Source organism: Microcaecilia unicolor, chromosome 6, assembly GCF_901765095.1.
Source record: "Microcaecilia unicolor chromosome 6, aMicUni1.1, whole genome shotgun sequence".
Classification (NCBI taxonomy): Eukaryota; Metazoa; Chordata; class Amphibia; order Gymnophiona; family Siphonopidae; genus Microcaecilia; species Microcaecilia unicolor.
In genome coordinates, this window is record NC_044036.1 from 320,037,696 (window position 1) to 320,052,517 (window position 14,822).

A 14,822-nucleotide genomic window follows, 5' to 3' on the forward strand; every position below is an offset into this window, starting at 1 on the left:
CAATTTCAGCCTTATTGCAGTTAAGGTGCATAAGAGAATTACGTGTAAGAGAAGTGGGTAAGTAGATAAAGCATAACATAATGATAACAGGACAAGATATAATATTCAATAATTAGGGTGTAAGTTAGAATAAACGAATTTGAAAAGTTTCATTAATCTTGTATCTGGTGAGTTTAGGTACCGGTTTTTAGGGGGGATCTTTTTTTGTACATTAGTAAGTAAGTTAGTCCAATAAAAAAGGTATCATCTTATTTTCTTTTCTATGTTTTATTTTATTCTATATTTCTATTGACTGCCTTTAGAAGTGGACTTACAGGCTACCACATCTCTACTCAAGTGGGTAGAACAGAAACAGGTGAAGGCTAGTGCGCTAGGTGTTAGTGCAGGATGGCTAGAACCAGTTTTGGATTAATCTGTCCAATTGCCCCGTTGCCAAGTCACCCAGTTCCAGGAGGGTTTTTTTTTTTGTTGCGGGATCCATTCCGTCCTTTACCTTGTTCCTTTGGAGCCCCTGATTCTGCCCTGTAAATTTAGTGTTGCAGAACTCTAGGAGTCCCAGTGCTTTTTGTTGAGGGGGTACTTGGGGGAACTGAGTACCGGCACCTTTTCTACTGTCTACTAAAATTGACCCTTGATCCCAAGTTTTAATGAAATAGCTCAGTCTCTACACACCAATTCTGCCTTGTCATAGATTCTGTAACTGGTTGCAGGGGGCCTGGGTATTGTGGGGTGGGTCCCTCAGTGATCACCGCACCCCTGGAGGGTGGCCTGGCATTTGAGTACCGGTACCTTTTTCACTAGAAAAAATGCATTGTCTAGGACTGACCTAAAATCTCCCCCCTGGAGCTCTGTTGGAGATGAAGTGGCAACCCTACCCAACATTCCCACCACACATTGATCGCCGCCCCACGTTTTCTGCAACAGAGGTTAGCATAGAACGTGGATGTAGCAGTAGCAGGCGGCCACCACGGCCCCTTTAAAGTTTCCTGCGACCGCTTCCGCTTGCGTCTGGACGTACTCACGTTCCTGGTGCGTGCGCGGCACTGCGCGCCTCCGCCATCCAGTCCTGAGTTTCAGTACGGCTGTTACCGCTACCGCCGGTTGTGCGCTGGTGGCCGGAGGGAAGATGGTGGCGAGCGCGCGAGTGCAGAAGCTGGTTTGGCGTTACAAGCTGGCTATTGCCGCCGCCCTGGCCATCTTGCTCATCCAGGGCCTGGTGGTGTGGAGCTTCAGCAGCCTGGAGGAAGAGGACGACGAGCAGGGGGAGGTGAGGGAGACTCCCGGGCGGCAGGGACGGTTAGGGGCATGGGAACCTGGGGAAGGCGGCTATGAGGTGCTGAGATACTGCTGGAGGGGATAAACAGGACCGCTGAGTACGGGGAGTAGATAGCAGGGTTTATAGGGTATGAGACAGGAGGAACAGAAACGTGGCAGGGATTCTCTGGACTACTTGTGCACTATGGATGGGTGGTTGCAAGCTATGGAAGTCCAGGGATGCTTGTAGGTTCTGGGTGGAGAGGAATCATAGGTCCTATAGGGGGGGGGTAGATAGCAGGGTTTATAGGGTATGAAACAGGAGGAACAGAAACGTGGCAGGGATTGTCAGGACTACTTATGCAGTATGGGTGGGTGGTTGCAAGCTATGGAAGTCCAGGGATGCTTGTAGGTTCTGGGTGGAGAGTAATCATAGGTCCTAAGGGGGAGTAGATAGGGTTTATAGGGTATGAAACAGGAGGAACAGAAACGTGGCAGGGATTCTCTGGACTACTTGTGCACTATGGATGGGTGGTTGCAAGCTATGGAAGTCCAGGGATGCTTGTAGGTTCTGGGTGGAGAGGAATCATAGGTCCTATAGGGGGGGGGGGGTAGATAGCAGGGTTTATAGGGTATGAAACAGGAGGAACAGAAACGTGGCAGGGATTGTCAGGACTACTTATGCAGTATGGGTGGGTGGTTGCAAGCTATGGAAGTCCAGGGATGCTTGTAGGTTCTGGGTGGAGAGTAATCATAGGTCCTAAGGGGGAGTAGATAGGGTTTATAGGGTATGAAACAGGAGGAACAGAAACGTGGCAGGGATTCTCTGGACTACTTGTGCACTATGGATGGGTGGTTGCAAGCTATGGAAGTCCAGGGATGCTTGTAGGTTCTGGGTGGAGAGGAATCATAGGTCCTATAGGGGGGGGGGGGTAGATAGCAGGGTTTATAGGGTATGAAACAGGAGGAACAGAAACGTGGCAGGGATTGTCAGGACTACTTATGCAGTATGGGTGGGTGGTTGCAAGCTATGGAAGTCCAGGGATGCTTGTAGGTTCTGGGTGGAGAGTAATCATAGGTCCTAAGGGGGAGTAGATAGGGTTTATAGGGTATGAAACAGGAGGAACAGAAACGTGGCAGGGATTCTCTGGACTACTTGTGCACTATGGGTGGGTGGTTGCAAGCTATGGAAGTCCAGGGATGCTTGTAGGTTCTGGGTGGAGAGTAATCATAGGTCCTATGGGAGAGTAGATAGCAGGGTTTATAGGGGGAACAGAAACGTGACAGGGATTCTCTGGACTACTTGTGCACTATGGGTGGGTGGTTGCAAGCTATGGAAGTCCAGGGATGCTTGTAGGTTCTGGGTGAAGAGTAATCATAGGTCCTAAGGGGGAGTAGATAGGGTTTATAGGGTATGAAACAGGAGGAACAGAACGTGGCAGGGATTCTCTGGACTACTTGTGCACTATGGGTGGGTGGTTGCAAGCTATGGAAGTCCAGGGATGCTTGTAGGTTATGGGTGGAGAGGAATCATAGGTCCTATGGGAGAGTAGATAGCAGGGTTTATAGGGGGAACAGAAACGTGACAGGGATTCTCTGGACTACTTGTGCACTATGGGTGGGTGGTTGCAAGCTATGGAAGTCCAGGGATGCTTGTAGGTTCTGGGTGGAGAGTAATCATAGGTCCTAAGGGGGAGTAGATAGGGTTTATAGGGTATGAAACAGGAGGAACAGAAACGTGGCAGGGATTCTCTGGACTACTTGTGCACTATGGGTGGGTGGTTGCAAGCTATGGAAGTCCAGGGATGCTTGTAGGTTATGGGTGGAGAGGAATCATAGGTCCTATGGGAGAGTAGATAGCAGGGTTTATAGGGGGAACAGAAACGTGGCAGGGATTCTCTGGACTACTTGTGCACTATGGGTGGGTGGTTGCAAGCTATGGAAGTCCAGGGATGCTTGTAGGTTATGGGTGGAGAGGAATCATAGGTCCTATGGGAGAGTAGATAGCAGAGTTTATAGGGTATGAAATAGGAGGAACAGAAACGTGGCAGGGATTCTCTGGACTACTTATTCACTATGGGTGGGTGGTTGCAAGCTATGGAAGTCCAGGGATGCTTGTAGGTTCTGGGTGGAGAGGAATCATAGGTCCTATGGGAGAGTAGATAGCAGGGTTTATAGGGTATGAAACAGGAGGAACAGAAACGTGGCAGGGATTCTCTGGACTACTTGTGCACTATAGGTGGGTGGTTGCAAGCTATGGAAGTCCAGGGATGCTTGTAGGTTCTGGGTGGAGAGGAATCATAGGTCCTATAGGGGGGGGGGTGGATAGCAGGGTTTATAGGGTATGAAACAGGAGGAACAGAAACGTGGCAGGGATTGTCAGGACTACTTGTGCACTATAGGTGGGTGGTTGCAAGCTATGGAAGTCCAGGGATGCTTGTAGGTTATGGGTGGAGTGGAATCATAGGTCCTATGGGAGACTAGATAGCAGGGTTTATAGGGGGAACAGAAATGTGGCAGGGATTGTCAGGACTACTTGTGCACTATAGGTGGGTGGTTGCAAGCTATGGAAGTCCAGGGATGCTTGTAGGTTCTGGGTGGAGAGGAATCATAGGTCCTATAGGGGGGGGGGTGGATAGCAGGGTTTATAGGGTATGAAACAGGAGGAACAGAAACGTGGCAGGGATTCTCTGGACTACTTGTGCACTATGGGTGGGTGGTTGCAAGCTATGGAAGTCCAGGGGTGCTTGTAGGTTATGGGTGGAGAGGAATCATAGGTCCTAAGGGAGAGTAGATAGCAGGGTTTATAGGGTATGAAACAGGAGGAACAGAAACGTGGCAGGGATTCTCTGGACTACTTGTGCACTATGGGTGGGTGGTTGCAAGCTATGGAAGTCCAGGGATGCTTGTAGGTTCTGGGTGGAGAGTAATCATAGGTCCTAAGGGGGAGTAGATAGCAGGGTTTATAGGGTATGAAACAGGAGGAACAGAAACGTGGCAGGGATTCTCTGGACTACTTGTGCACTATGGGTGGGTGGTTGCAAGCTATGGAAGTCCAGGGATGCTTCTAGGTTATGGGTGGAGAGGAATCATAGGTCCTATGGGAGAGTAGATAGCAGAGTTTATAGGGTATGAAATAGGAGGAACAGAAACGTGGCAGGGATTCTCTGGACTACTTATTCACTATGGGTGGGTGGTTGCAAGCTATGGAAGTCCAGGGATGCTTGTAGGTTCTGGGTGGAGAGTAATCATAGGTCCTAAGGGGGAGTAGATAGCAGGGTTTATAGGGTATGAAACAGGAGGAACAGAAACGTGGCAGGGATTGTCTGGACTACTTGTGCACTATGGGTGGGTGGTTGCAAGCTATGGAAGTCCAGGGATGCTTGTAGGTTATGGGTGGAGTGGAATCATAGGTCCTATGGGAGACTAGATAGCAGGGTTTATAGGGGGAACAGAAACGTGGCAGGGATTCTCTGGACTACTTATTCACTATGGGTGGGTGGTTGCAAGCTATGGAAGTCCAGGGATGCTTGTAGGTTATGGGTGGAGAGGAATCATAGGTCCTAAGGGAGAGTAGATAGCAGGGTTTATAGGGTATGAAACAGGAGGAACAGAAACGTGGCAGGGATTGTCTGGACTACTTGTGCACTATGGGTGGGTGGTTGCAAGCTATGGAAGTCCAGGGATGCTTCTAGGTTATGGGTGGAGAGGAATCATAGGTCCTATGGGAGAGTAGATAGCAGGGTTTATAGGGTATGAAACAGGAGGAACAGAAACGTGGCAGGGATTCTCTGGACTACTTGTGCACTATAGGTGGGTGGTTGCAAGCTATGGAAGTCCAGGGATGCTTGTAGGTTCTGGGTGGAGAGGAATCATAGGTCCTATAGGGGGGGGGGGGTGGATAGCAGGGTTTATAGGGTATGAAACAGGAGGAACAGAAACGTGGCAGGGATTGTCAGGACTACTTGTGCACTATAGGTGGGTGGTTGCAAGCTATGGAAGTCCAGGGATGCTTGTAGGTTATGGGTGGAGTGGAATCATAGGTCCTATGGGAGACTAGATAGCAGGGTTTATAGGGGGAACAGAAATGTGGCAGGGATTGTCAGGACTACTTGTGCACTATAGGTGGGTGGTTGCAAGCTATGGAAGTCCAGGGATGCTTGTAGGTTCTGGGTGGAGAGGAATCATAGGTCCTATAGGGGGGGGGGGTGGATAGCAGGGTTTATAGGGTATGAAATAGGAGGAACAGAAACGTGGCAGGGATTCTCTGGACTACTTGTGCACTATGGGTGGGTGGTTGCAAGCTATGGTAGTCCAGGGGTGCTTGTAGGTTCTGGGTGGAGAGTAATCATAGGTCCTAAGGGGGAGTAGATAGCAGGGTTTATAGGGTATGAAACAGGAGGAACAGAAACGTGGCAGGGATTCTCTGGACTACTTATTCACTATGGGTGGGTGGTTGCAAGCTATGGAAGTCCAGGGGTGCTTGTAGGTTCTGGGTGGAGAGTAATCATAGGTCCTAAGGGGGAGTAGATAGCAGGGTTTATAGGGTATGAAACAGGAGGAACAGAAACGTGGCAGGGATTCTCTGGACTACTTGTGCACTATAGGTGGGTGATTGCAAGCTATGGAACTCCAGGGATGCTTGTAGGTTATGGGTGGAGTGGAATCATAGGTCCTATGGGAGACTAGATAGCAGGGTTTATAGGGGGAACAGAAATGTGGCAGGGATTGTCAGGACTACTTGTGCACTATAGGTGGGTGGTTGCAAGCTATGGAAGTCCAGGGATGCTTGTAGGTTCTGGGTGGAGAGGAATCATAGGTCCTATGGGGGGGGGGGGGTGGATAGCAGGGTTTATGGAGTATGAAACATAGGAGGAACGGAAACGTGGCAGGGATTGTCAGGACTACTTGTGCACTATAGGTGGGTGGTTGCAAGCTATGGAAGTCCAGGGATGCTTGTAGGTTCTGGGTGGAGAGGAATCATAGGTCCTATAGGGGGGGGGTGGATAGCAGGGTTCATAGGGTATGAAACCTAGGAGGAACGGAAACGTTGCAGGGATTGTCAGGACTACTTATGCACTATGGGTGGGTGGTTGCAAGCTATGGAAGTCCAGGGATGCTTGTAGGTTCTGGGTGGAGAGGAATCATAGGTCCTATGGGGGGGGGGGGGGGGGTGGATAGCAGGGTTTATAGGGTATGAAACATAGGAGGAACGGAAACGTTGCAGGGATTGTCAGGACTACTTGTGCACTATAGGTGGGTGGTTGCAAGCTATGGAAGTCCAGGGATGCTTGTAGGTTATGGGTGGAGAGGAATCATAGGTCCTATGGGAGAGTAGATAGCAGGGTTTATAGGGTATGAAACAGGAGGAACTGAAACGTGGCAGGGATTCTCTGTACTACTTGTGCACTATGGGTAGGTGGTTGCAAGCTATGGAAGTCCAGGGATGCTTGTAGGTTATGGGTGGAGAGGAATCATAGGTCCTATGGGGAAGTAGATAGGATTTATAGGGTATGAAACATAGGAGGAACGAAAACGTGGCAGGGATTGTCAGGACTACTTGTGCACTATAGGTGGGTGGTTGCAAGCTATGGAAGTCCAGGGATGCTTGTAGGTTATGGGTGGAGAGGAATCATAGGTCCTATGGGGGAGTAGATAGCAGGGTTTATAGGGTATGAAACATAGGAGGAACGGAAACGTGGCAGGGATTCTCTGGACTACTTGTGCACTATGGGTGGGTGGTTGCAAGCTATGGAAGTCCAGGGATGCTTGTAGGTTATGGGTGGAGAGGAATCATAGGTCCTATGGGAGAGTAGATAACGAGGTTTATAGAGTACTAGGAGGGCTGTGGCAGGGGGCTTGGTGAATTGTTTGCAGAAATGGGTGGGTGGTTGCTATCTGTCACAGGTTGGGGGTACTTGAAGCATATGGGAGGGTTTTGTTGGAGGCTCAGGGGTTGATGTTAGATCAGTGCTTCTTGAACCTTTATGTAACATAATCCCATTTTCACCTCTTTTCACTTCTGTTCTCCCTTTAAATTGGCCCCAAAACAGAAAACCTACAGGGGAGAAGAGAGGAAGCGGAGTGTGTGCATACATACTAGTTCAAAAGCCCCATGCTGACTGCCACTGCTGGCCATCCTTAACCCACAGGGTTAGGAGTACAACTAGGTGATAAACTACAAAGCAAATTTCATTTGATAGTCTGGTGGGCTGTTATTTTGAACGTCCCAATTGACCTGGGAATGGGGAATGATGGAGGTATTCTAGTTTATTGGGGTGTAGTGGGATGATATGGATAACTGTGTCAGCGCATTGAGCTATAATATTTGGCTAGGAAAGATAAGTCCATTCACACAAAGCAAAAGTCAAAGACAAGGCAGGAACCTAAACGAGTTGGGGAGGGGGAGAGAGAAGCAAGGGTGAGAAACAAAAGGGTTAAAGGCAACTCCTGTAATGAAATGGTCAACGAAGCCCAATTAGAGTGGAGGAGTGGCCTAGTGGTTAGAGCACCGGTCTTGCAATCCAGAGGTGGCCAGTTCAAATCCCACCGCTGCTCCTTGTGATCTTGGGCAAGTCACTTAACCCTCTATTGCCTCAGGTACAAACTTAGATTGTGAGCCCTCCTGGGACAGAGAAATATCCAGAGTACCTGAATGTAACTCACCTTGAGCTACTGCTGAAAAAGGTGTGAGCAAAAATCTAAATTAAATAATAAATGGTACCAAAAGCTAGGTTAAAGAGCCAGGTCTTTAAGTCTGCTTCAGATTTTTCGAATGATTCAGCTCGAATTTCTTTTGGAAGAGATTTCCAAGTGAAAGGGGCGGCAAAGAAAAAAAAGCACAGCAGCATCTTGATACTAAACTAGTCTTTTTGGGCCGTGGGAGAACCAAGCAGTGGTCGTTGATTGAATATAAAGTATGGGCAGGGGAGTAGGGAATGGTGAGAGCTGAAAGATAGATAGCATAGAAGACCTAGTCGGAAAGTCCTAAAGGTAAGTGTAAGAAGTTTGAACGAGATTCTTTGTTCGGCAGGAAGGAAGAACACTCATGTCAATGTGCATGACAGAGAAGACGAATGGCAGTGTTTTGCAGAGATTGTAACTTTTTTAACGGTACCGGGGATAGCCTAGGTAAATGGTATTACAATAATTGAGCCTTGTAGTTTAGAAGGAGCATTGTAAGAGAGGGAAAGGATTGAGGGCAAATAGAATGTAATTGACACAAAATAAGAAATAGTACTAAACAGGGACACGTTAGAGCTACTGGAGTTACTCAATATTATTGATTGCACATACACTCCAGATTATTTTAATTAATATCAAATATCTTTATTGAAAAAATGTGTGCCTTTAACCATTAGCACTTATCCCATTTAAAAACAATAATACTACACTCACTCATTCCCCATTCACTCGTAGTACCTGACTAAAATCACTCCAAATGATCTTACTAAAATATACAAACAATGATGTTACACATAATTATTGCATTCTCCCAAGGTTTCGAATTACTGGTAATTTCCCCTTGGATTTCTTGTCCCGGCTTTCCACTCGGGTACTTTATATATTTTGACTCTGAAGATATCACGAACAGATCAATTTATAATAAGAAAGCCAGTTTTACAGACAGCAGATATGCATTGTGTAAAAGAAAGATGGGCGTCTAGGATGACCCCCCAAATAACAGAAAGAGTTGACTGGTAGAATATCTGTTCCCATAAGGTGAAGAAGGGAGGTGGAAATTTAAAACAAACCGGAGAAAAGTTTTCTTCACCCAACGCATAATTAAACTCTGGAATTCGTTGCCGGAGAACGTGGTGAAGGCGGTTAGCTTGGCAGAGTTTAAAAAGTGGTTAGACGGTTTCCTAAAGGACAAGTCCATAAACCACTACTAAATGGACTTGGGAAAAATCTACAATTCCAGGAATAACATGTATAGAATGTTTGTACGTTGGGAAGCTTGCCAGGTGCCCTTGGCCTGGATTGGCCGCTGTCGTGGACAGGATGCTGGGCTCGATGGACCCTTGGTCTTTTCCCAGTGTGGCATTACTTATGTACTTATGTAGAGGGCTGTCAATAAACCAGCAGGCTACTGTATTTTACGGATTCAGGACCCTTTTGTGATCAGTAAGCCAGTCGGCAACTGAAGTAAGACAGTTTTGAAGAGGGGGGTGAGAGAAGGGGAAAATGGATCAGTGGGAAAGACCACAACTCCCCCCCCCCCCCAAAGTGCTGTGAGCACTGCCTCCATTGCATCCCCTGCTGACCCAGGATGTGGAAGATCTTAGTAGAGATTACATTGGGAATGTTCCAGACAGTAGTGTAGAGCACTTCTGAGCCACTGGATTAACCCATGATGCATTTGCTCTAAAAATGTTATGACTGATTTTGGTGCTCTAGTAGTGAATAAGCAAATTAGTGTGCCAATCAGTGTTTATAATTTCTTGTTACTTAGTTGTTGTCTGCTCATTTAGGCTTTTCCAGAATTGGCCTCCATAAGGTGAGTCTTCATTTACACCTACCCTGAAGGGGAGGAGGGTGGTAGTGGTGGCAAAAGTATTTGCCTTACTTTATATTCCCACCCTTCCCTGCAGTTGTTGGATCCCACTGTGAAGCTTGAGTGAAGTGATGTGGTAACGTGTTAGTCCACTTTTAAAGATAACAAACAGAAAGAAAAGAAAATACCACTTTTTTTTTTATTATTGGACTAACTTAAGCCTGTGGAAATCTAGCAACAACTGTGATGCATTTTTGAAGTAGTCCTTCCTAAGCATGTTGATGAATGAAAAATGGATGCAGGCAGTCTGGTGGGGAGCTCTGACACATGGAATTGTTGGTTTTTACTGATATGATGGTGTCTGGAAATGTTCTTAAGGATTAAAATGATAGCAGGGATGGGACGACTTCCCTATGAAGAAAGACTAAGGAGGCTAGGGCTTTTCAGCTTGGAGAAGAGATGGCTGAGGGGAGACATGATAGAGGTATATAAAATGAGTGGAGTGGAACAGGTGGATGTGAAGCGTCTGTTCACGCTTTCCAAAAATACTAGGACTAGGGGGCACGCGATGAAACTACAGTGTACTAAATTTAAAACAAATCGGAGACAATTTTTCTTCACCCAACGCATAATTAAACTCTGGAATTCGTTGCCGGAGAATGTGGTGAAGGCGGTTAGCTTGGCAGAGTTTAAAAAGAGGTTAGACGGTTTCCTAAAGGACAAGTCCATAAACCGCTACTAAATGGACTTGGGAAAAATCCACAATTCCAGGAATAACATGTATAGAATGTTTGTACGTTTGGGAAGCTTGCCAGGTGCCCTTGGCCTGGATTGGCCGCTGTCGTGGACAGGATGCTGGGCTCGATGGACCCTTGGTCTTTTCCCAGTGTGGCATTACTTATGTACTTACTGTAAAATGGATGTGTTTAATAGATCCTTGGAAACGGGGGATGTTATATAGGCTTGGAGAAAGATTGATGTCCCTCGTCACAAAACTGGGAATAGAAAACAGGTGGGAAGCTATGGCTAGTAAGTCTAACCTCAGTAGTAGAAAAGTATAGTGAACTTTCTATTATCCAGTGGAATGCAAGATCCGAGGCAACATGGCTTCGCCAATGGTAGATCATGAAAAGGAAATCTGACTCATGTCTTTGGGTTACAAAAAAAAAACTGGATTAAGGGTATGTTCTGGACGTCGTCTACTTAGATTTCATAGGAGGCACATGAATAAACTGAGCAGCTTGAGAATGGGATCAGAAATTGGTTGACAGATGGGGGGGGGGGGGGGTGATGGTAAATGGAATTTGCTCAGAAGAACGAAAGGTGAGTAATGGAGTGCTTCAGGGATCCATCCTGGCCCCGATTCTGTTCAATATTTTTGTGAACAATATTGCCATTTGGGTTTGACGAAGTTCTTCTTTTTGCGGATGACATGAAGATAGACACCTCAGAAGGAGTGGAAAGTACAAGAAGCGATCTACTAAAATTAGAAGCATGGATGAATGCTTGGCAGTTAAACTTTAATGTGAAGAAATGTAGAGTAATGCATTTGGGGTGCAGATACCCAAAGGAGCTCTATGCATTAGGATGTGAGAGGCTGATGTGCATGGATTAGGAAAGGGACCTCAAGATGATAGTGTCTGAGGATTTCAAGGTGGTGAAACAATATGATAAGGCAGTGACCAAGGCTAGAAGAATGCTTGATTGCATAGAGAGGGGCATAACCAGTAGAAGGAAGGACGTAATAATGCACCTTTACAAATCATTAGTGAGATCACATTTGGAGTACTGTGTTCAGTTCTGGAGACTGTATCTTTCAAAAGAAATAAGAATTGAAGTGGTTCAGAGGAAAGCAATCAAAATGCTATATGAGAGGAGATCTGAAGACTTGAATATGTATACCCTGGAGGAGAGGAGGGAGAGGGAAAATATGATTCAGACGTTTAAATATGTTGAAAGATATGAATGAGAAAGCAAACCTTTTCCCAAAATGGAGAGGCTAAAGAGCAAGAGAACATGACATGAAGTTGCAAGGCGGGAAACTGAAAAGCAACACCAGAAAATACTTTTTCATGGAGAGGGTGGAGGATGCTTGGAGTGCTCTTCTGTGAGAGGTGGTGGGGATGAAAACGGTGACAGAATTCTAAAAGGCATGGGATGTACATAGAGGATCCCAATATGGGAAGAGGATGGAATAAAAGTATAGAGTTTCCACTCAAAGTAAAAAATTAAATGACTGTCACATTAGAGAGAGAGAGAGCATAGATGGGATAACCTGCACGGAGTGGCAAGTTCAACCCTGGCCACTTTTCTGAGCAGACTGCATGGACCATGCTGGTCTTTATTTGGCATCATTGACTGTTGTTACTGTATGTTACTATTTTAAGTTTTAAATGGTGGTTTAATTTTTAGAATACTCTGGGTCTAATTGCGGGATCTGTGTGTTATAATTTGGAGTGCCTTGGAGATGGAATCTGGCAGCCAAAGCAGGGTGGGGAACGTATTTAATTACTCTGTTTTTGGCCTGGGTAGCTGAGTGCACAGTTCTTTCTGTTACAGAGAAGAATGCAATTGGCGAGAGCCATAATGAGGAATCATCATCCCCTAGGAATTGTATTCCCCTAAGAATAGTGTGAGTGAGTGTTTTGGAGTGTGTGTGTGGGGGGGGGGGGGGGGGGGGGTCCCATGCAGAGGAAGCTAGAGGTTTTCCTCTCTGTCCTGCTTAGCTTTCAGGATGGAGTATCAGAAAGAGATTCCCTTAGAAATTCTTAAAGTATTGGGAGGGGAGGGGGGGGGGGGAGTTGATTTTAAGCTCTGATTTTGGAGAAAACAAGATAATATTGTGTGCCAAAGAAACCATTCCAGGAAATTGCTTCCTAAAGTGAGAACCACAAAGTCAGAAAAATCTGCCTCCCACACCACCGATAAAACAGGCAGCTGGACAAAGAGAGAGTGCCAAAACAATCACACAGCTGATCATGACTACAGCGATAGGATTCAGTATGAAAAAGATGTTGGCAGTGGTCACTCTGTGTTCTTTATCTGACCTGTATAGACTGCAAAGTGCACACAGGGAGATGTTGTGTGCATATGGGAGTTTATAAGTGGCTTTTAATATTCTTCACAATTGTTTCCATTTCTGGTAGCTTTGAATCTGGCCATTCAGACGCTGACAAGCTATTTGATCAGTATTATACAGTCATTCATGAGGGCCTTCATATTGATATTAAAGTTACTCAAGTTGTTTACAATGGGGTAGAATCTCAAAAGGTCGCTGAAATTTAGGTTCCGGGATGATGACAGCTTGGTGTGAATTCTGTAACTGCAGTTCAGTTGCCATTATAAAATACCAGGGTAGGTTTGTATTTATTAGGTGTGAGCACTTGCGCTAGCTCAGTGGCTGGTTCTAACGTTTGCACCTAACTGTAGGTAGGTGAGTAAATGCTAGTTTGTATTGCTCCATAGTGCGACCGCACCTTGAGTATTGTGTTCAATTCTGGTCGCCGCATCTCAGAAAGATATAGTAGAATTGGAAAAGGTGCAGCGAAGGGCGACTAAAATGATAGCGGGGATGGGACGACTTCCCTAGGAAGAAAGACTAAGGAGGCTAGGGCTTTTCAGCTTGGAGAAGAGACGGCTGAGGGGAGACATGATAGAGGTATATAAAATAATGAGTGGAGTGGAACAGGTGGATGTGAAGCGTCTGTTCACGCTTTCCAAAAATACTAGGACTAGGGGGCATGCGATTAAACTACAGTGTAGTAAATTTAAAACAAATCAGAAAAACTTTTTCTTCACCCAACGCATAATTAAACTCTGGAATTTGTTGCCGGAGAACGTGGTGAAGGTGGTTAGCTTGGCAGAGTTTAAAAGGGGGTTAGACGTATAGAATAACGTATAGAATGTTTGTAAGTTTGGGAAGCTTGCCAGGTGCCCTTGGCCTGGATTGGCCGCTGTCGGGGACAGGATGCTGGGCTCGATGGACCCTTGGTCTTTTCCCAGTGTGGCATTACTTATGTACTTTATCGTAACTCCTATGTCCAACTGCCTGACGTGCCCCGACCTGCTTATTTATACCCCTCCCAGATCCACGACTCTCATAAAGCTGCAAGCTTTGGAATCTGAGCGCACAACTTATAGAGTAGCAACTCAGGGCAGCTACGTGCGTAATTGCTAATTGATACCAATTAGCCTCAATTATAGCCCACTCCAAATAATAGCAATTATTGAATTAAGTTTTGCACACAACTAACCTTCTATAACTACTAGTTGAAAATTTGAGCATACAAGTTTATAGAATTAGGGGAAATGTATTTAACTTCAGATAAGTGTGGTTTACTTAGATCAGTGGTAGGAGAACTTCTAATGAAGCTAAAGCAGGTGAAAGATGCAGAGTTGATAAAACTTTGAAGCTCTTTACTTATCCCTAAACGAACATGGTACAGGTGTAGAGAGGGCCAATTTGTTACCCCTGCTAACTCATCCCTATGGCATTGATTTGCAAAAAAAAAAACAAAAACAGTTCTGCATTAATGTAGGTTATTTCCCCACAAGCCCTGTTTTCTGCAGTGGGTTCTCTTACTAATCCTGCATGTTAATGGCATGTGGTAATGCAATAGCACACTTTAGTAAATCCAGTCCACGATTGTCAAGCTGAACGACAGCAGAGTGGTAGGGGGAGGAAGAGGAGTCAGGTTTATCAGATTTCTCTTGATCTTTCCGCTGCTTTTGACACTGTCGATCACAGCATACTTCTCGATACCCTGTCCTCACTTGGATTCCAGGGCTCTGTCCTTTCCTGGTTCTCTTCCTACCTCTCGCTCCGCACCTTTAGTGTTCACTCTGGTGGATCCTCTTCTACTTCTATCCCTCTGCCTGTCGGCGTACCTCAGGGTTCTGTTCTTGGTCCCCTCCTCTTTTCTATCTACACTTCTTCCCTTGGTTCATTAATCTCATCCCATGGCTTTTCCTACCATCTCTATGCTGACTCCCCCCAAATCTACCTTTCTACCCCTGATATCTCACCTTGCATCCAAACCAAAGTTTCAGCGTGCTTGTCTGACATTGCTGT

General features: G+C 46.0%; 1 protein-coding gene across 2 annotated transcripts in view; it reads left to right on the plus strand.

Annotated features, from left to right (window-relative positions):
- The first annotated feature begins 1,064 nt into the window (after positions 1–1,064).
- XYLT2 (xylosyltransferase 2) overlaps positions 1,065–14,822 on the plus strand; it is a 55,590-nt gene continuing 41,832 nt past the window's right edge. For both annotated transcript variants that reach the window (XM_030208340.1, XM_030208339.1), the window contains exon 1: positions 1,065–1,267. In XM_030208340.1, the coding sequence (XP_030064200.1) occupies positions 1,127–1,267 (141 nt within the window). In that variant the 5' untranslated portion in view covers positions 1,065–1,126. The remainder of the gene's footprint in view (positions 1,268–14,822) is intronic.